We start from the raw sequence: 22,458 nt of genomic DNA, 5'->3' as shown, positions 1-22,458 counted from the left end.
AAAAAAAAACAAAACAAACAAACCCAAAGAGGACAGGGTGGTGAGTCTGGCCCTCTGACTTTTGTATGGCCCAGGAACTGGTTGAAAGAAATAACAGTAATATTTTGTGTGACATGTTAAAGTCATATGAGCTTCAGATTTCTGTGTCCAGAAGTTAAAGCTCCATCAGAGCTCAGCCCCAGTCACACCATGGGGTGACTGATGAGTGACAGACCAAGTGGATTAAGATATCTAACATCTGGCTCTGTACAGCAAGTTTGCTGACACCTGTCACACTGTGTGACGAAGGCTGTTCATTTAAGAATGTTCTAAAAACAGGTCTGGGAGAAAGGGACCTTTCCTGGAAGCCAGGCTTGAAAGTAGCAGATGACAGTGTTAGACAATATGATCTTGGGCACATGTTACTTCCCTTTGACCTGCCAGGAAGGACGGTCCTGTGTGACAAACTGCCAGTGAAAACCCTGGGTGGAATCTGATGTGCTCCTGGCACACACGCTGCAGACCTGGCAATGCTATGACTCGGGTTCCGTGTCATGCACAGAGGACTTTCAAAAGCGTCTGTCCGCACTTGGTTTCCATTGGGCTTTTTTTCCCGGTCATCTTGCTCTCCGCCACCCTTTTCCCTTTGGTATAATAGACCTTCGTGTTTGCACTACTGTGGGCTGAGCCTTGCAGAGTTTCTGGGACCCCAGCCTGCCACTTTCTGGATTGCTGTGGAGATAAACGACCTGACAACACAGGGAGCTCTGAGCACGCCTGGCTGGGGAGTGCACACCTCAGCGCTGAGCCCCAAGTGCGCGCAGAGCTCCCTTAGGACAGGACTTACGGGACGGGAACTTGCTGATGTTGTTGGCCACTCGAATGAGCATACGTGCCCCCTTCATATGATCTCCGCTCTTAACGTGAATCTGAAATAAATGATGTCATTCATTCTTGCAGCCTTATATCAGCTCCAATCCGTGCTTTCTTTCCCCAAACAATTCATTGCCTGTGGCCCAGACAACTGAGCTGAGATTCCCAAGCCTTGCCACTGGACTGTGCTGTCCTGCTTCTCTTCAGCAGCTGGCACCTGGCACCATGGCAATGCTCAGTATTGTATTCTGCCTTGGGACCCAACGTAAATCCCTGGTCCGTCTTTTACCAGCCTCTGTGGGCTAACAAGTTGTTTAAGTTGTAGCGAGAGCTGAGCACTGAGTGAGCCAAGGTCTAGGAGGAAGAGAGGGGCTGTGAACGAAGTGAGTTCAGCCTGCGGTGGGAAGGAACTGAAGTCAGGCAAAGCTGGATGGGGTCTGGGAAGCAAGGTGGGCTGAAGGCAGGACGAAGCTGCAGTAGGCAGAGGCCCAGCCCCAAAGCCATAAGGATACTGTGACAAATTTAAGCATCAGTTTCTTCAGCCTTGACATAATTCAATGTTTTTTGGTCTTTTTTTGTTCGTTTTGTTTTTCAACATAAGGTTTCTCTGTGTAGTCCTGACTGTCCTGGAAATAACTCTGTAGACCAGGCTAGCCTCAAACTCACAGATCTGCTCATCTCTGCCTCCTGAGTGCTGGGACTAAAGGTGTACGCCGCCACTGCCCGCCTTGTTTTGTTTTGTTTTGAGACAGGGTGTCTATGTAACTTTGGCTGTCCTGGAACTCACTATGTAGACCAGGCTGTCCTGGGATTCAAAGAGTTCCACCTGCCTGGGCCTCCCAAGAGCTAGGATTCAAAGTGCGAGCCACTGTGGCCCTCCCAAGGGTTAAGCTGTTTTGATAGCTACAGTCACAAATTTTAGGAAGTGCTTGCTGCTTTGTGAGAAACTGGCGCAAAGGGGAAGGCACGAGGGTGCTCCATTATGGAGGGGGTGCAAGGCTGGTTCAGCGTGGAGAGGTGGCCAGGGGAGCTGGGGGCCAGCTCTGCTTGCTCAGCTCCTCCTAGAACCCCGCTCTTGCTCAGCTTCATCTTCCATCACGTTTTTTGAACTTTTCTCCATTTTTCTGGCTATGAACTTACTCCTGAGCCACTGAACTCATCTCTCATGTCTGAAGCTGGGGATGAACCCTCTGATTCTCTAGCCTTTGGTCCCCTGGATGCTCTGAAGGGAGGTACACTCCCAGGGCTGAATGTTGGGGTCTAAATGCCTACTCTTTATAATAAGTGTTTCAGGCCTGTGAGTCTACCGTGGTTACTCAAGTCTAACAATTAAACTATGTAAAGTTAAAAGTTCACTCTGCCTGCTGTGCCTGCTCCCTGCCAAGTGCTCCGCAGCCAGACGAGGCCGCCATACTGGTCAGCACAAACACTAACAGTCCCGCCACTAGAAAGTTCTGTGGAGCTGCATTTAACTAGCTGGTAGTTAGGATTCAAATCCTTTTAACTTTGTGAGGAGCCATCAAGGTTGAATGAGCTCCCTGTACTGGACAGACAACTGACTTAGAGACTCGGGTAGCACTGACATTTTGGGAAAATTTGTTAGTTGAAGCCTGTTTGCATCTTTACAAAGACCTAAGTGTATAATAATAGAGGGCGTGGAGAGAGGGCTCAGTGACTTGATTTAGTTTCCAGTACCAGTGAGGTGATCCTGCTCTAGTGGGATCCGATGCCAGTGGTTTCTGTGGGCACTACACTGTGCACATACTCGCACACATATTAAAAATAATAAAAATAAATCTTAAAACAGAAGCCAGGCATGGTGGTGCATGTTATAATCCTGGCACTGGTGACCCGAGGCAGAGGCAGGAAGATTGCCACAATTCAGAACCTGTCTGTTTTACACGGTAAGTTCCACCAGCCAGGAATAACAGCATGACTCTGTTTTAAAACAAACAATAGCAGAACAAGCAAACAAACCCCAGTATACTGGGATGGGATGCAGCTCAGAGGTACAGTGTTTGTCTATTATGTGGGAAGCCCTGGGCTCAATCCCAATCTATACATACATAAAAAATAGAAAATCAGAAAGGCTCCACATCACAACTAGAAATAAATAGGCCAGCCTATGTAGGGAGGTCCTGTGTTAAAAACAATAAAAACCAAACCTGGAGAAACACACACGGCAAAGTCTGCACCCATCTTTCCTCCCCTGAATGGGCTTTAGTGTTTTCAACCCTGCCTCACATGATGCCCCAGGAGGAAGCCACCGCTGTCTCCAGGCTTCTCCTTTTATGATCTATTGTACCTGCTTACTTCTTGCTCTTTGGTATAAAATGGCACCACACTGGAGCTGGCCTGTGCTGCCTTGCTACTTGAGAATATAGAGATGCAGGGAATGGTTCTAAAGCTCGGAGGACCAGAAGGAAGCCCCGCTGGGTGAGCAGGCCTCCTGGCCGGTAGATCCTACACCACTCGGCCCAGCCTCACCTTCACGAGTATGTAACTGTGCAGGATCATGAGGTTGGTGGCCATCTCGGAGGGGATTTTGATCTTCTGTGACTTCAGTTCTGCGTACATACTGAAGAGAACATCATGTGCATTCCGGTAGTTCCCTTGGAAAAGGAGCAGGTGTTACTGCAGAAGACCTGAGACCCTCACCTCACAAGTCGGGCTGTTAGTCATTACTAACAGTCTTCAACCATATGGCAACGCAACAGCCTTTTCTGCTTTTGTTGATGGTAATAACAGCCAGTGAGTCATTCTAGGGAAACCGGTGGTGTGCCTTAGAGGTCACCCCCACAGTGCACTGAGTTCAAATCCTTCAAGTTCAGCCTCCTCCTCAGGCCCATGGTTAGAGTCCCCACACTATTCTGTGGCCCTGAACCAGTCAGTCTTCCTTTCAGGGTTTCTAAAACCTCAAGTTTCACCCCCAAGCCCAACACCCTGAGGCTGCAAAACCCACAGCTCACTGGCATGATATCTAGTATGTGTGAGGTGCTATCCCCAGTACCACCAAACAAGACCCCCCCAAATGCAGTGAGATCAAATGAAAATTCCTTAGCAGAGGCTCAAAGCCCTGTTGGAGCTAGCCTGCCACCTTCCCAGCCCTTCTTGGTCTTGCCCAGAGCACTGGTCTCTTCATCTCTTGCTCTCTCTGCTCCTTCACCCCAATCTCCTTCCATCATCCTCTTCCCCACCCTCCATCTCCCCAGTGCAGACCCTTCCTGTATCCTTAGGAGTCCTGGTCCTTCCATCATCCTCTTCCCCACCCTCCATCTCCCCAGAGCAGAACCTTCCTGTATCCTTAGGGGTCCCGGTCCTTCCATCATCCTCACCCCATCCTCCATCTCCCCAGTGCAGACCCTTCCTGTATCCTTAGGGGTCCCGGTCCTTCCATCATCCTCACCCCATCCTCCATCTCCCCAGTGCAGACCCTTCCTGTATCCTTAGGGGTCCTGGTCCTTCCATCATCCTCACCCCATCCTCCATCTCCTTAGTGCAGACCCTTCCTGTATCCTTAGGGGTCCCGGTCCTTCCATCATCCTCTTCCCCACCCTCCATCTCCTTAGTGCAGACCCTTCCTGTATCCTTAGGGGCCCGGGTCCTTTCTGATCATATTTCTCTTTCTAGTCTAGCACTTGTCATCTTGAAGAGCAACTCTGAATTCAACTTCTTTCTCTTCCTTCTGATCTAATCCCTGATCCTCAAGGGCAGAACTGTGGCCCAGTTCTCAGTGGCCCCTGAGCTCCCGGGATGTGGAGCTCAGCAAGAAAAGAAAAGAAAAGAGAAGAAACTGCCCAGCAAGAGAAGGCCTCAGCACAGCTACCCACATCCCTTCAGACAGGGAATGATTTTTTTCCTTCTCTGAATCCAAGAGAAAAATCTGTTTGGTCCTTTGGGGTCAGAGCAAGCCTAGGCTAGAACTTTCCTGGGCTTTATCCCATTACCTATTTGGGTAGGAAAAAAAAAGGACCTGGTACAGGAGAAGCAGCTTGGCAGTAAAGCACTATCCCTGCATGGGCAGGGCCCTGGCTTGGTCCCAGGACCACAGAAGCCAGTCGGTACACACCTGCAGACTGCTCTTCTCTGGCGATGATGATGGCGGTCCGGGCGGCTTCACGGTATTGCTTCAGCGCCATGTACAAGCGGAAGAGGTACTTGGCATCCTGGGGGAGAAAGACTTATAACTGTGCCTTTCAGTCCACATTCAGCTCCCAGTAACAGGAGTGATGTTTTTAAAAGCCAGTTTGCTCAGCTTAGCGTGCTGAACTAAGTGGTTAGGAAACAGTAAACCTTCCTCATGTTGTGGACAGTAAGGTGAAAGGAGAAGGACAGTGAGGCCTGGGACAGTGTCACCAGATGCAGTCTACCCTGCTCCACACAGCTTCTTCTGGGCTTGGGGCGGGGCATGGAGCAGCATCACCCGATACATTCTATCCTTGCCCCACACAGCCTCTCCTGGGTGGGAAGGGCATCTTAACACTGACGCAAGTCCCCTTAGCCATTCCCACCCAAGTCCAAACAGGGGCTGGCTCATTCTGTACCTGGGGCTGGTGTCCAGGTTATTAAAATCAGCGGACATAATGGGAGGGGTGAGAGACGGCACCGAAGTCCCTCTGGGTCTCAGTGGCTTTATCTATATGATAAGGGTGATAGCCTACTGGGAGGGGGCTAATGTCTCCCCACACTAGTGGCCAGAGTCTGCCACAGCAGATGGCTCTGAACACGGAGACAAAGGGACACAAAGGGCTCCAGGCACTTCCTAAGGCATCACATCTGTCCTTACCAGGACAGCGCAGACAGATGTCTATAGCCATGGATTCTGACATATGACCTTATAGTGATTTATACTTATGTTTAGATTATTTCTAAAATTAAAAATATGAATAAAACACTCCAATTTTTAGGGCCCATTGTTAAGTCAACAGTTTGTTTCAATGATTGCTTTCTCAGTGCCTAGAATAAACGAAACTGTGACAGTTTAGAAAAAACTGTGGGCAGGGTGATGGCTACATCAGGGGGTGTGGCTATTGCACAGGTTCCTGGTCAGTTCTAAAGGGTACACTCATGGCATCCTCTAGAGTGTGGGGGATGGCTGCTTCCAGGGTGACACGGTGACACTCCTGTAGGTCTGCAAAGTCACGACAGGAGCCAGGCTGGGGCGTGAACACCCGGCAGTGAAGAGCCTCCTGTACCTTTGGCATGCCGTCGCTCTCCCCCATCAGATGGTCTATCAGTTGATTGGTCAGAAGTTCGTCTTTGGCCTGGCCCACCTGGTTCACAAGAGAGAAACCTCATAAATTCTGCATCTTAAACCTAGCAGGGATAGGATATAAGGGCTGGGTAGAAAAGGAAACCACTTTCTGCTAAGGAAATGGACTAAAACCACCTAAGATCATCCATGTAAATGACCTGAAATACAATTTAGCCTGGAGTCTTTAGCAGTGGGTTGTAGTCTTCTGCAGTAAAATCCCATCCTTAGAAGCTGTAGGTTGTCTTAGCTGCTTGTATCAAAGTATGAGCTTTTCCACTATATACAGAGAATGTACTTCTTGGGGGTTTATAAAAACATCAAGGGGCTGGAGAGATGGCTCAGCAGTTAAGGGCATTTGCTGTTCTTCCAGAGGACCATAGCTGAATTCCCAGCACCCACATCAAAGAGTTAAACTGTCTTATAATTCTAGCTTCAGGGGATTCAACATCTTCTGACTATTGGTTCCTTCCCCCATATACACATAATAAATCATAAACACACACACCCCAGGGGCTGGAGGGGTGGCTCAGGGTTAAGAACACTGGCTGCCAGGTTCTGTTCCCAGCACCCACATGACAGCTCCCAGGCCCCTGGATCTCCAGTCTCAGAGGAGCAAATGCTCTCTCCTGGCTTTGCAGGCACTGCACAGATGTGGGGCACAGACACACATGCAGGCAAAACATGCATACACGTAAAATAAAAATAAATCTTAACCAACCCAGGATCACCAATACTGCCACCAAAACCTCTCTTAAGTTTGGCGACTAACACACTTTTCAAATAGCTCTATATTTTGAGCATACGTGCTGGGTCTTACGCAGGCTGAGCATCCTAATCTGAGAATCTGAACTCAAACTTTGGGGTGTGTGTGTGTGTGTGTAGTGTATATGCATCCTGTGGGCAGAGGCCAATGGAAGACGTCGGGTTTCTTCTTCTATTGGTCTCACCTTACGTTTTTGAGACAGGGGCTCTCACTGAGCCCAAAGCTGCCGTTTCAGCCAGGCTGGCTGCCCGGCAAGCTCCTGGCATCTACCTGTCTTACCCTCACCTCCAGTGCAGGCACTACGGGTGCATGTGACTATGCTTGGCCTTTATGTAGGTGCTGAGGATTTGAACTCAGGTCCTTGGCCTTCACAGCAAGGGCTCTTACCCACGGAGCCACCTCCTCCCTGGACCCTGAGAAAAGAAACTTTTCAAGCGTCAGCATAATGCCCAGCGAGTTTCCAATTTGGGAACACATCAGCTTCAGAATGCGGGGACTTCCTGACAAGCTCTAACACTCGGTGTGAGAGCTCCACAGGCGTGGGTTTATGGGAGCTGCCAAGGCTACCTGTGCACCCTCCAGGACCCGGAGCGCTGTAGCAACATTTGCTATGAGCAAGTTTTACCCAAAGGGCGACCCACAGGATCTTCTTTTGCTAATTCAGACAGTGTATTCTGATGTGAAGGAGAGATCTTGTTTGCTTGAAAATAACTCAGGAAAGAGGTTAGGGTGTGAATAAAGACGTGTGCTGACAGCTGTCGACGTCAGATGATGGCTATAGGAGTTTGCTGTACGGCTTGGTGAAGTTTTGCATATATTTGGAAGTTTCTGTTTGAGACAGGGTTTCTCTGTGTAGCCTTGGCCATTCTGGAATTCACTTTGTAGATCAGGCTGGCCTCAAACTCAGAGATCCACCTACCTCTGCCTCCCAAGTGCTGAGATTAAAGGCATGCACCACCACCACCAGGTTCTGTTTGGTTTTAAAACAGGGGTCTCATGTAGCCCAGGCTGGCCTCTAACTCACTATGTAGCAGAGGATAATCCTGAGTCTTCTATCTGCATCTTCTGGGATTATAGGCATGAACTACCACGCGATGCTGGGGACTGACCCCAGGCTTCCTGAGTACACTCTACCAACGGAGCTACATTCCTGGCTCCGGGGAAGGTCATCAGAAATTAAAACCAATGCCAAAAAAAAAAACTATTAGCATCCTTCAAAGTTTCAGTTCAGTGTTTACTTACAGTTTCAATCGCCATTTCTATTGCTACATTATCTTCTGAGCTTGGGCATTTCAGGAAGTGCTTTAGTGCCTAAAACAAGAGATGGGAGCAGTTAGAATTCATGAGGCCCGTGCGCTGGGCATTCAGCTCTGACACAGACTTAATGGAGGCATGTCTTGATCTCAACCAGGGGCCTGCAGAGTTCCGGGTCTCTGCCTTCATTCTTTGGTGACAGGGTCTCACTGTGTGGCACTGCTGGCCTGGAACTCATTATGCAGACTAGGCTGCAGACTATGTAACTGGAAGCAGGGAAACCTGGCTCCAGGTCAGGTTAATGGTACTTTGAATAAATGGGGCAGGGAGAGGGTTTAGGGAGCCTGTGTATGTATGTATGGAGGAGGGGATTTCAAAGATGGCTCTGAAGGGTGAGGTGGGGGCTTGTGCTTTGAATGTTTGTTGTGGAATATTAGTTGAAGATGTGTTACATTCATTTATGCTGTGGAATATTTGTTTACTGATACAAAGATGTGTTGTATTCTTTTATGTTGTATTTGTTCAACTCCATGAAGCTGTGTTCTTTTTCTTGCCTAAAACATCTGATTGATCTAATAAAAAGCTAAAGAGCCAATAGCAAGGCAGAAGAGGGCTACACAGGGCTCTCAGACAGAGAGAATATATAGAAGGAAAGAGAAAAAATAAGGGAGGGAGAAAAGGAGGAGAGGAGGATGCCAGGGGCCAGCCAGTCAGCCAGACAGCCAGCCAGAGAATAAGAAGGAAAGAAAAGATATACAGAAGCAGAGAAAGGTAAAAGCCCAGAGGCACAAGGTAGACAGGATAATTTTTGAAAAGCTGAGTAGAAACAAGTCAAGCTAAGGCAGGGCAATCATAAATAAGTCTCCATGTGTTATTCGGGAGCTGGGAAGTGGACCTATATCCTCCTGTGGGCTCCAGGGATGTCTCCTTGGCAAATACTAACCCGTGAATACTGGCCACACAACAAGAAGAATTTTCCAGCCTGAAAGTGTCTCTTTTCCCCTTCAAAATATAAGGCGATGCTTTGGTAATCTTCATTAGTTGTGTCCTCAGAACCTAGAAGACACAGTCACTGAGTAAAATACCTGAGCGAAACCTATGATCGCTGTCATCTCCCTAGCCCCTGAAAATGGTTTTATTGTCTAAGATCGTCCTGCGTTTCCCATCACCTTCATGGTGAAGTCTTGCTTACCACTCATGGTTGATAAATAGCAGGGTTTGGGAATTGTGGTCTCTCTTGTAATTGACCCCACATTTCTGATGGTTGCTCTTATAATTCTACCTCACCTTTAGGCTGCAAGGAGCCTGAAACCCAGCAAGTAATGTATGTGCATACATGGCTTAGGTCTCTACAGGAGTGCTTGTATGTACACCCATCTAGGCTTTCGATTGTAAGAGTTAATGTTGCTATCTATGATAATGAAATATTTATGAGAACGCAGGGAAACAATGGCGTTTACCAATGATGTCTGCGTAGATTTCCATTTTGTTGTGCTGCTGAGCCAGGGTGAAGGCCTCATTGTTACATTTGGACAGGACCAGGAACTGGATGGCAGACCCATAGTCGCCAAGCTGGAGAAAGAACCTGTGACAAAGGACATTAGTTAGCTGGCCTCTCGTGGCAAGTTTGACTGTGGTGGTCAAATTCATCAACTCGACAGGATCTAGAATCATCCAGGAGGTCACTTTTGGGCATGTCTGAGGCAGTCTCTAAGCTGGGTTGAAGTGTGAGGACCCACAAATATGTGGGCAGCATCATTCTGTGGGCTAGGACCCCAGACTGAGTAAAAGGAGAAGGAGAGCTGCGCCCAGCATCCACCTCTCTGTGCTCCTGACCCGATGCCATCTGGTCCCGATGTGGTGCCAGCTTCCTGGGACCTGCTACCCACCGTTCTTTCCCTGTGTGACCAACAGTTCTCTCATCAATGTAAGGCAAAATAAAGCCCCCAAGTTGCTTTTGTAGGTAGTTTATCCCAGTAATGAGAGAACTAACAAGTACCAGGACCTATAAAACAAAAATATTTTTCTACTAGGTAAAAATAAAAACTCATCCCATAGCTGTATTCTGCATCATGCTCTACACTCACACACGCTGACCGCAACGGTCACTGCACTGCAGTGTCTAGAGCTAATAAGAACAGAAAAGGACTTTATACACTTGATGGGGGTCTTTCTTTTATACTTGGTTGTTGGCGGTCCAAACACACAAGTGTGCTGTCACCTGGCTACCATCTTGGCTCCATCCAGAGACTGGGTCTCTCTGACGATGCTGACGGCCTTTTCGGGGTTGTTGAGGTGGTCCAGGTAGATGCGGATGACGCTGTTCCACTGCTTCGCATTCTCATAAGCCAGCACGGCTTCTTTGTACCTGGGAGAGATGTGACGCGGGTCAGGTGCAGGCTTTCAGTGCTGGGACCCAGCAAATGCGGGGCCACATTTCTATTTCCTATTGTGGGGACAGCAGTTGCTCTGTTCTCTTGAACTTCTTTCTCCTTTAGAATTGAATACCTGGTACTCTCCTACTAAAACACAGCCTTTTTAGGGGTTGTATAAATGGTGTAAGGAACCAATAATAAATTTTATTTTTTTCTATGAATTAACAGAATGCAACTTGTGTACATTCCACTGTGTTTTTTATTTTCAGTGGGAAGATTATTATAGCTGTGTGGAATCCTTTTAGAAAACTGAAATTATAGACTGCTTCACAACGGTAGACAGAAAGCTTTGACAGCAAGATACAAAATCTTTGCGTGTTCACCTCTAGATGGCACTCAGGACTTCCCAGTTCAGACTACCTCTCTGCTCTTCCAATTTCAGCACGACATTTAAGTGTGTGTTAGTATCTATTTCCCAAGGTTATTTTTCTTTTTTAAAAAAAAATATTTATTTATTTATTATGTATTCAATATTCTTTCTGTCTGTGTGTATGCTGCAGGCCAGAAGAGGGCACCAAACCCCATTACAGATGGTTGTGAGCCACCATGTGGTTGCTGGGAATTGAACTCAGGACCTTTGGAAGAGCAGGCAATGCTCTTAACCTCTGAGCCATCTCTCCAGCCCCCCAAGGTTATTTTTCTAAAAGTGGAAGGTGTTACTAACCCCTTAACAGAGGTTATCTGTTAAGGCCTTTTAACAGATACTTCTGACGTTAATTTCCAAAGACTGAAGAAATTTACACTTTCATCAGCCACATACAACAAGGACATTTTGATACTTGCTGTTAGTTCAAAATAAAAATAAGCATCAAATATGGTGGCATGCCTGCACTACCATCGGAGAGGAACTTGCAGTGTTCACAGGAAGGTAGCTCATTTTGTATTTCCTCCTTGGAGTCCTGCCTTTTTCTCTTTAGCCCCCTTTCCTAGTAGTGGTTTTTAGTTTCTTGTGCCTATGAAGTTGTAGACATTTTCGTACATAGCTATATTTAAGATTGCACTGTGGCTTAATCAGTATGGGATCCACGTGTCTATTCTTTGCTCCTTCTGCATCCTGAGCATCTTTCTTACCACGTTCATGCCATAGTGTGCCAGAATTTCAGTACCGAGCCTTGGTTAGAAGGGACAGCAGACTGTATCTCACCCATACAGGTCTGCCACGGCAGAAGTGTTTACAGTCCGGTACTTCAGCCGACTAGGACAGTGTTAAATGTGTTAATGTGTCTGCACACATGGCTAACCTATCAAGCCTGTGCTCGCTTAGGTTTTACAGACGTGGGGAACGGTACCGACCTTCCATCCGCCTCTTTGGCTTTGGCATATTGCAGGTGGATCTTTGGAGAGGAGATATGAGGCAGGAGCTCACCAACTTTGGCCCTAGGAAGGTAGAGAACAGGATCAGCACCACTCCCGACCATGCGGAGCATGCTGCCCACAACTCGCTCTCCTTTCCAGGGCAGTTATGAGCTTACAAATGTCTCGACTCCTAGACACAAACCAGATTTAAACTCCTTTTCTCCTGATACCCTCTACCCCACCAACAGAGAGGGAAGATGAAGGCATTGCCTTAACTCTTTTGGGAAATAAGGATTTTCTTTTCTCAGTACTTTATCTGATTTAGGATGCTCTTTGGAAAGCAGCTATGGATATGAACTCATCTGTGTAATAACAACAGAGACGGGAGGCAGAGCCAAGTGAGAGAACAGCCTGGACAGTAGGAAGAGTGGCAGAGACAAGGGGGAGAGCCCAGACACACCCCTTTCCTAAGCTACTTAGAAGCAAACTGGCCAGCCCTTACCAGTTCTTACAGCGGATGTAGACAGAGGCGGCTTTGTCGTAATACTGGCCTTTTTCATACAGCTGGGCGGCTTCTGAAAATTGCTACAATAATAAAGGGAACGTAAGACACTAACTCTGCTATGACCTGGCCACATGAATATTTATGAAGACAAAGGAGTACCTTCATGTTCTCCAGGATGGCTCCACAGTCTCTTTTAAGGACCCTGCTGGGGTGTTTGAGGGCTTGGTTAGCCCCTCGACGGATGTCTCCCATCCTTATGGACATCTGAGCCACTCCAGCCAGGCACACTTCGTCGTGTTCCTGCAACAGCAAGGCAATGCCTCTAACACAGTGAACCCCAGCACAGAGGTCAGGCTCCTCTCCTCTGTCGTTTTCAGATTTACTTTCATCTGCTGTTTTAAGAAACTCACATTTTTGAAATTAACACTTAAAAAATCAATTAATACAAAGTTATTTTTTTCTTTTCAGAGGTCTTGACCTTTTATACTTAGCAGGAAATTTTGCTATTCCTTGTAAGGATGCCTTGTTTTACGCTTCTTGATATAAAATCCTATCTAGAAGTAACGTACTGGTTATTACAGCATAAATAATACAAATAAAATTGAGGGAGTCATTGATCAAACTGAAGATCTCTGTACTGGGTAGGATTACACAGAACTTTATCTACAACTGTTCAAGTCATTAACAACTACTAAACTTGCCATATTTGCAACAGGGTCTCTCTAAGTGTTCTGGCTAACCTTAAAACTCGCTAAGTCAGCCAGGTGGTGGTGGCACACACCTTTAATCCCAGCACTCGGGGGTAGAGGCAGACAGATCTTTGTGAGTTTGAGACCAGCCTGGTCTACAAGAGCTAGTTCTAGAACAGTCACCAAGCACACATAGAAACCCTGTCTCAGGAAAACAAAGCAAAACAAAACAAAACCCAGCTTGCTAAGTAATTCAAGCTGGCCTCAAACTCAAAACAATCCTTCTGTCTCAGCCTCCCAACTCCTAGGATTACAGGCATATGCCACCATACCTGGCAAGATCTTTTCGAATAACTCATCTTTTCTAGAGAAATGCTGTGTCAGACTGGGTTCTGTCCACAGCAGTGTGTTCACTGAGCTTCCTGTAATGGCAGCACTGTCTTCTTTCTTCCCCATTAGCACACGAGCTGATGGTTACCAGGGGCTACTGGGCATCTGAAATGCGGCTCATGAAAAGGGGGAGCAGATTTCACTTCATTTTTAACAATCCAAACTGCCATATAGCTACTTGCTACTGTTTTTGATAGTATAAAGAATGAACCAAAACAGATGGAACCAAACAAAGATGTTGATAGCGGGCTGGTGAGATGGCTCAAAGGGTAAAGGTAGCCATCCAACCTGAGGACCTGAGTTCCATTCCCCTGGAGCTGCTATGGTAGAGATATCTATAAGCTGTCATCTGACAGACATCTATAGGGTGTGGCATATGCCCCCTCCTCCCAGGCCACAATCAGTAAGTAAATAGATACAATTTTTAATCAAAAATTTATTTTATTATTTTATGTGTATGGGTGTTTTGCCAGCATGTATGTCTGTGGACCACATGTGCCTAGAGTTAAGGACAATTGTGAGCTACCATGTGGGTACTGGGGCTTGATGCTGGGTCCTCTGGAAGAGCAGCCGGTGCCTTAACCACTGAGGCATCTCTCCAGCCCAGTAATTACTGAAATGTCATAAGAGCAAAAGTCTTATGAAATCATAGTTGGCCTGTGACACGTATGTCCCTAATGAGGGCTTAAAAAAAAAAATCAACAGGTAAAGCTCAACCTGGGTCTGTGTGTGCAGAGCTGTGGCGCCTTGCACAGCCTCCCCCAGTCAGTGCACACCACCCCTTTAAGCTAAGAGCATCTAACGGAACTGTCTTGGATGTGCCATGCTTTTTCACCGATTTTTCTCACTCAGTACATTGGCCTATAAATGAGATGAAATAAAAATCTTCCAATCTTCATTAGGAGATCATATCTAAGATATAATGGCAAACAGATGCAATAAATAAAAATCTTTCGCCCCCTTTAGTTTTGTAAGGTTAATGTAACTTAAGCATCTTCTCGTAAAGCCGTTAGTAAGCTGGACAGTTAGCTCACTGCTAGACACCGAAGGACAATGCAAGCGAGACTCGGGTTTGAAAATGAACAGAAAACACACTCCTGGAGCACTAGGCGTATTTTGTATTTCTGTAAGGTTACCTTGTTTTCACCCGTGATCCCTTTCTCGTAATGAGCCAAAGCATTTACATAATCACCCCTGGAAGAAAAAGATCGCGGTGAATTAATTTATATTTAAGACTTTAGCTACATACACAGAGCTTTAAAGCGACTCTTTGTCGCCGATGGCTTACGCTCAGGAAAGACGCTCTACACCACGGACGCTGGCATCCATCAGAGTGCCGCATGCTCTTGTCTCGGCACTCTGATAACATTCCGAGTTGTGCCATAAAGTGCTTACAATGTGATATGCTAGGCTTTTCAGGAAGGCTATGGCATATTTTATGGGTTACTTTTAGTTAATTATTTCCTTTAGGGAACAAATGACAACCACATAGTCATAGAAACCCATTTTTCCAAGTGCCCAATATTTGTAAGAATGTACACGGCAGGAATCTGGGTTGGAGCCTGTGAGATGGCTCAGCAGTTACGGCACTAGCTGCCAGGCCTGGCCTCAGCTGATTCCTGGGCCCCAGTTGATGAAGGGAGAAAAGTGATTCCTGCAAGTTGTCCTCTGAGCCGCACACATGTGCCATGATGTGTGCATGCACACACGCGCACACACGCATACTCCACACACACTGTAATAAAAAAGTTAACATTTTTTCAAATTACTTTTCAAAATTCTATCAGCGGAGTATGACGATGACAGGGGAGTGAACTAAACAAAGAAAAGAGTCTGAGTTGCTCCTATGAACGGTAGGTGTGGAAGGGTACACGTGTCCTACAGTGTGGACAGCTCTGGTCCTTATTCTGGTCAAGAGGACGACGTGTGGGCTTGCTTGCCACGCATGCCTGTTGGTCTGCCTTCCATCCCCCAGAACCATGATGGAAGGAGCGAACTGACCGCAAACACTGTTTTCTGACCTCCGCACGCGCACTATGGGATATGTACACATTTAGGTGTGTGTGCACACGCTTGTGTACATAGCCCATATTCACACACACATGTAAATGATTTGTGTAAAGGATCACCTATGCTATAATTGTGCTAGTGTGCTGAGCTGCCTGACAAAAGAGCTGAGGAAAATAAACGTGTTTTGGATCACAGTTTTCAGAGGTTTCCATCCATGGCAGGGACACATGGCTACTTCATGGTGGCCAAGAAGCAGAGGAAGAGGAGGGTCCAGAGACCCAATATGGTGTTCAGGGCATGAACGACTTAACCTCCTTATACTAGCCTCAGCCTCCTTTCTGACATCACAGGCTGGAAACCACCTCTTCAATCCATGGTCTTTGGCTACACTGTGGGTCCAGAACAATAATAGTTCCCGTATCTGACTGCAAACACACAGACCTGCAAACCTACAACCAACTCTTCAGCTGTAGGTCATCGTCCCAGAGCTGATGTGAGCATCACGAAACACTTGATACAGTAAAAGCAAAAAAAAAAAAATCAACTCAGAATAAAACACAAAGATCCAAGGTGTTTCTGGCAGGGCTAATTCGTGTCACATCATGTGACTTCGCTGCCGTTTTGGCTCTGGATACACTGCGCTGTGCACGCTACACGCTGTATGGTGGCAGTGAAACTGCCGGAAGCTTCCTGGCTCAGATCCAAAGCTACTGAACGTTATAATCTGCCATGTTTTTACTATACATACAGTCTTCTGCTCTTACAGAACCATGATGGCTTAACTATAGCTTAATCAGGGCTTAACTGTGCAAAACAACATTTAACATTTCTCCTACCACATTCATCAGCATATAAGTATCAAATTAGTATATACAATACATGCATTGTATTGTGTTAGAACATTTGATTTTCAAAATTCCTGTCTGAGTTGTTGGCTTGAGCTTCATTTAAAAAAAAAAATCATTCATTGAATTTTGGTTTGGGATGAGGACAGAATTTCTAACAATTTCTGAAATGGCCCTAAACATATTTTTGGCATCCGTACTATGTATTTATGTGAAGTATTGATAGATCACAATACCAATAAACTCTGAAAAGAAAAACAATGTTCTTTGCTTTACAGTAAAGAATGTCGCCGGGCGGTGGTGGCGCACGCCTTTAATTTCAGCACTTGGGAGGCAGAGGCAGGCAGATCTCCATGAATTCGAGGCCACCCTGGTCTACAAAGGGAGTTCCAGGAGGCTCCAAAGCTACAGAGAAACCCTGTCTCGAAAAAACCAAAAAAAAAGAATGTCCAGGCAAATTTAATTTTTTGTATAAGAATAAACAAGCACATACATTTTATTAGTATTCAAATCTGTTTTCTTCTTTAATAAATGGTAAGATTTTATATATATATATATGTATATATATATATATCAAAGAATTGTGTGTGTGCATGTGCCTGTGTGCCCTGAGTGTGAATGTGTATGTGACCTTGCATGTCTGTGTGGACGTCAGAGGGTGACGTCAGGCATTTGCCTTTATTGCTTTCCAACTTACTTTTATTTTTCTTTCTTTTCTATTTTCTGTTTTTTTGAGACAGGGTTTTCCTGTGTAACAGCCCTGGCTGTCCTGGAACTAGCTCTTGTAGACCAGGCTGGCCTTGAACTCAGAGATCTGCCTGTCTCTGCCTCCTGAGTGCTACCCGGTTCCACCTTATGTTTTAAAAATATTAATATTTTATGCGCCTGGGTGTTTGCCTTCATACGCACATGCATGTGTGCCAGCTACCCAGAGGCCGGAAGAGGACACTGTATCCACCGGAATTGCAGTTATACCATCACGTGAGTGTTGATAACCTTACCCAGGTCCTCGGTCCTCTCCAAGAACAGCAAGTACTCTGGACTGTAGCCATCTCTCTAGCCTTCCTCCTTGTTTTTCCAACAGATCTTTCACTGAACCTGGAGCTCACCAACTGGCTGGGATACCCCACCTCCCATCTGGGATAATGGGCAAGCGCTACCCTGTCTGTAGGGGTCAGATTATACAGGCCAATATTCCTAATGGTATGGTGGTCATAATTCTGAGCGACCTGGCAAGGCACAATTTTCACCTTCCACACAGAACATGGTCACTTAGCCTTTGATGATGATAGTGAGACAACCTGATGCCACCCAAAGCCAGTGGGCAGGATATGCTAATGTTGTTATGCTCCTTCTACTGTAATTTAGGAGGTCGCCCGGGGAAGAGGTGTTTTTCAGTCTCGGTGACAGAGCAGGCATAGTTGTGGACATGACCTAAGTCATTCTCCTGCTACCTAGAGAACAGAATGCTAACGAACTTCCCCCTCAGTTTATCTTTTGGTATAAAAGCTGTTTGGATAATAAACGCAGGTGATCTTCAGGATCTGAATGGACCCTGAGACTCCCTCCTGATATTGCCCTGTGAACTGTGCCTCAATTATTCCCACACCTCTACTCTGGTACGAGAAATGGTTTATGTCTGGGCTGGACCCTGACACCTGCCTGGCCTTTTCTTTTCTTAATGACATACATGGTGCTGGGGATGCAAACTCAGGTCCTGTGTTTGCACAGCAAGCTCTTTACCCACTAAGCCGTATTGCTAGTCCCCACAAATGCATAAAAACAGACTTATGAATTAACAGCAGATGTTTGGTTTCTGTTGCACAAACATTTCTCAGGCAAAGGGTTGCAAATGGATAAAGTTTGAGAGGCTCTGGTCTGACAGACTTAATTACTTGCATTTTCTAGAACAGTGACTTGCAAAGACCTTTTATTTGAGCTGTCTTCCTCTGAGCAACCACCCCTCCACTGCAGGCAGTTAGCTCTGAAATGGCATTGAGATCCACCCAAGCGCCCCTGTCAGCTAAAGAGAAAGACTCAGCTTCTGCGAGGCTTGTTCAGTTTCGGAATCTACCTCTGGCTGAAAAGACTGACAGATGAAAAGACCAGGAGGGAAGCTGTGCTGCTGATTGAAGATCTCTTTCATCAGCCCAGGGCTTCACAACCAGCAATTTCCTGAGGAGGAATGTCTAATTTGGGTCCAATTATATCAGCCCACCTGGGGACACCTCCTGACAAGAAGAATTACAGTTCCTTGCTCAGGATCCTGCTCAATTAGGAGACCCTAAATTAAGATTTTGGAACTCTTTTTATTTTTAGCTCAGCTACTTTACTATCATTTCATTTTGGACCTCTCGCAGGAATTGAGCTTACTGGAATAACCCCCACTGGAGAGCTAACTCTCTCCAGACTTGACAGAGCTGTCCTTTCTTGACACAGTCAGGGTTGTGGATACCAAATGAAACTCGTGGGACTGACACAGGCAGAGGCTTGGGTGCTGAGATCAGCTATGCAGGTTACTGGGGTGCTGGGTAAGAAGATACACCCTGATTATCACTGGGAACAATTCTGAACTATTAGGTGCTCAGCATGTTAGGTCAGGGGTGCAAGCACGCACAAATAGCATTGAAAGCTTCACGGACACATGCCACCACCAAAGCTTCCCATTGACCTATCAGAGCTAACTCCAGTCAGGTAAAATGGGAGAGTTTGCAACAAAAACATCACAGAAAGAAGTAAAAATCACTCTCCTAAACGGCCCAAGGGCTCTCGGAGAAGCGTGTGCTGACAAGGTACACACTGGGTCATTCTTTTCTCTTAGATGGAGATGGAAGGTCATGGCACTGGGGCCTGGTCTCTTGTACTATGCTCTAAGTTTCCAATATGTTCATTTTGATGAATGGACATTGTTGTTTTCAAGTCACAAGCTAAACAAGCAACACTGCCACTTAATTACACCTTAGCCCCTTGGATTCATTGCATATATATTTTTAATCTTTAAAACAAATTAAAATTTTGTATATGGGTATATGGGTACGTGCAGGGGCCCACAGGGACCAGAGGCATCAGAACACCCTAGAGCTGGAGTTACAGGTGGTTATGAGCTGCCTGATGTGGGTGCTGGGAATTGGACCTGGGTTCTCGGCAAGAGCAGCAAACACTCTAACTGCTGAGCCATCTCTCCAGCTTCACGGATTTACTTTTAAAAGGTAAATATGTGGCAAAAGCTTAAATTAAAAATGACCAAGAAGAAATATATCCAAAAAGCTTTTACCTAGAAATAGAAAATGATTTATTTTTATGTGTATGTGTGTGTGTCAGTCACACATGTGTGTAGAGTTTTTTGGGGGGAGGCTGGAAGAGGGCATCTGAAACCCTGAACCAGTTAAGAGCCATTGGATTTGGGTACTTGGAACCAAACCCAGGTCCTTTGGAAAAGCAGCAAGTGGTCTTAACCGCTGAGCATCTCTCCAGTCCCCAGACAGAAAAGTTTTAAATGAGGTATCCTGATTAGAAATGAAAGAGTACTTTCTGGTATAATAATTTGTACAACTAAAATTTGTCTGATAATGTCCTTAATGAATCCATTATATGAACATCATGTAGAATTATGTAAGAATGTTTTTTTTGAAAAATAAATATAACTGAGGAACATGAGAGCTGGAGAACTGGCCCTGCACCCTACACCTTCAGAGGTGTGGGTGTGGCCTTGCTGCCTGCTGCAGTGGATGAGCTAGCTGGGGCAGTGCTGGACACTCGGCCTGGTGGTGATGATGAAAGAGAGCTGGCAGGCTGACCAACCCAGCACCTAGGCCCAGAACCGGGACTGTGAGTTGTTCCACTCCAACATCCACCTCATTTACACACTGCTGGAGCGTGGGAAGGGGCCCGACCTGCAGATCCAAAGCTGCAGGATCCATGACACAGGGCAACAATAGGATATCCAAGAGGAGTCCCAGTGAGGGCCCAGTGGAAGACAGAGGTCTCAAACCAGACCAGTGACTCATTGCAATGAACACTTACAGGTAAAGATGAATGGACTAAAGGGTAACTGTGTGACTCACTGGGCCACACTACAGCTTCCACACTGAGACTTTTTAGTTATTTTATCTTTGTTTTCCTCTATTTTATTTTGTGGAGGGAGGTTGCAAGGGCAGAGGGAGGATATGAAGGGACTGGGAGATGAATGAGATTGGGATATATGGTGTGAAATCCACAAAGAATCAATAAAAAGTTTTTAAAAAGCAAATATAACTACAGACTAGCATTTTTCAATATTCTAATATTTTTGGATTTAGAATGTTTCTTAATGGGGCTGGAGAGATGGCTCAGAGGTTGGGAGCATTGCCTGCTCTTCCAAAGGTCCTGAGTTCAGTTCCCAGCAACCACATGGTGGCTCACAACCATCTGTAATGGGGTCTGGTGCCCTCTTCTGGCCTGCAGGCATACACACAGACAGAACATTGTATACATAATAAATAAATAAATATTTTTAAAAAAAGAATGTTTCTTAATGTTGAGAAAAATTGTCCAGTTTTGGTGTCACCAGTGCCTGTGTGAGAGTCTGAAAATAAAAGACTCAGCTATAGTTATGTGCTTTGGGGCAGTGACCACAGCTGGACATTAATTTAAAACTGACTGAAGTGCGATTCCTCTCTGTATGCTGTGAATACCACTGGTTAATAAAGAAACTGCCTTGGCCTTTTGATAGGGCAGAAAATTAGGTGGGCGGAGTAGACAGAACAGAATGCTGGGAAGAAGGGAAGTGAGGCAGACGCCATGATTCTTCGACCTGAGACGGATGTAGGCTAGAATCTTTCCCGGTAAGCTACCGCCTCGTGGTGCTACACAGATGATCAGAAATGGGTTAATCAAGATGTGAGAATTAGCCATTAAGAGGCTGGAACTAATGGGCCAGGCAGTGTTTAAATGAATACAATTTGTGTGTTGTTATTTCAGGTGTAAAGCTAGCTGTGCGGAAGCCGGGCGGGACAAAAAGCAGGCCTGCTCGCCTCATCACAACACCCGGTAGCTAGAGTTACAGGTGGTTGTGAGCCAAACAACATGCATGCTGGGAACTGAACTGGGGTCCCTCGAGGAGTGCTCTTAACTACTGAGCTGTCTCTCCAGCCTGAAACTTCTGGTCTTGATAAATCACCTGGTCTCAGACAGTCTGACAGCAGCACAAACAGACTGACATATAGACCACACTTCAAAGTTTTGTGCTCTGCCTTTATGTGGCATAGACAATCTTCCAAATGTTAAAAAGAGGCCAGAATCCTGAGCATAGATCATAAAACCTAAAGTGTCACCCTGGTGCTCTGCATACTGTTGCCGGCTAAACGTCATTCATAATATTTAAACTCTAAATGGGGAAAATAGACACAAGACTTGGACTGAAAATGAAAATGGACAAGTAAAAAAATGAGACATCATTGGACAGATAAAACATTTTCTGTAATCCTGCCTCCACCATTATTAAGGAATGGCCTTGCCTGGCACTGGTGGTACATGCCTTTAATCCCAGAATCCAGGAGACAGAGGCAGGTGGATCTCTGAGTTCGAGGCCAGCCTGGCCTATAGAGTGAGTTTAGTCAAACCTGTCTTGATCTCCCCACTACCCCATAAAAAGAAAGGCCTAATCAGTGATCGTCTGGAACTGTGGACGTGCAGCCATTAGTTACTATCAGAAGTCATGGGCCAGGGCTTACGTGAACTCCAGCTGGATGGCGTACTCTTTGGATATGAAGGGGATCTGGTCCGGAGCCAGGCGCTTCGCCAGCTGCAGGGCACTGTCCCAGTGCTGCAGGTCCCGCCTCATCTGCCCGAGAGACAAAGTCCTGAGGTCCAGGAACGCAAAGCGCTTTGCAAGTTGCTGCATAGAGCCAGGCTCAGTAAAAGGGATTACATTCTTCTTTTGTTTAAATCATGAAACCTTCTATTTACCAAGCTAGTGCTGTAATATACATTTTGAAAGGCAGTGATAGAGCCTTCTAGACTGGACAAATATCTTAGTTCTAATGGTAGTTTGTGTTCCTCTAAAAAGTCAAGTCTATCTAAAAATAAACATTGTATTCTTTAGTAGTTTTCCCAATAGTAACAAATTAAAGCTAATGTAATCAATTAATTTAAAATTTCATCTTAGGGCTGGGCGGTGGTGGCGCA

The 22,458-nt window shown here is 46.0% G+C and overlaps 1 protein-coding gene across 4 annotated transcripts in view; it reads right to left on the bottom strand.

The window, feature by feature from the left end:
- The window catches only part of Wdr19 (WD repeat domain 19), a 78,015-nt gene that overhangs the window by 20,884 nt on the left and 34,673 nt on the right, over window positions 1-22,458 (bottom strand). For all 4 annotated transcript variants that reach the window (XM_026785154.1, XM_026785153.1, XM_026785152.1 and 1 more), the window contains exons 20-32: window positions 22,005-22,114; window positions 14,575-14,632; window positions 12,519-12,659; window positions 12,357-12,439; window positions 11,852-11,935; window positions 10,345-10,491; window positions 9,584-9,708; window positions 9,067-9,179; window positions 8,112-8,180; window positions 6,048-6,125; window positions 4,922-5,018; window positions 3,340-3,464; window positions 827-908 (exon numbers count right to left, since the gene is read on the bottom strand). In XM_026785154.1, coding sequence (XP_026640955.1) covers window positions 827-908; window positions 3,340-3,464; window positions 4,922-5,018; window positions 6,048-6,125; window positions 8,112-8,180; window positions 9,067-9,179; window positions 9,584-9,708; window positions 10,345-10,491; window positions 11,852-11,935; window positions 12,357-12,439; window positions 12,519-12,659; window positions 14,575-14,632; window positions 22,005-22,114 — 1,312 coding nt within the window. The remainder of the gene's footprint in view (window positions 1-826; window positions 909-3,339; window positions 3,465-4,921; window positions 5,019-6,047; window positions 6,126-8,111; window positions 8,181-9,066; window positions 9,180-9,583; window positions 9,709-10,344; window positions 10,492-11,851; window positions 11,936-12,356; window positions 12,440-12,518; window positions 12,660-14,574; window positions 14,633-22,004; window positions 22,115-22,458) is intronic.

The sequence above is a fragment of the Microtus ochrogaster genome, linkage group LG1 (assembly GCF_000317375.1).
Source record: "Microtus ochrogaster isolate Prairie Vole_2 linkage group LG1, MicOch1.0, whole genome shotgun sequence".
Lineage (NCBI taxonomy): Eukaryota > Metazoa > Chordata > Mammalia > Rodentia > Cricetidae > Microtus > Microtus ochrogaster.
Note: the sequence above shows the minus strand (reverse complement) of the source record. Positions and strands in the feature narration are given on the sequence as shown.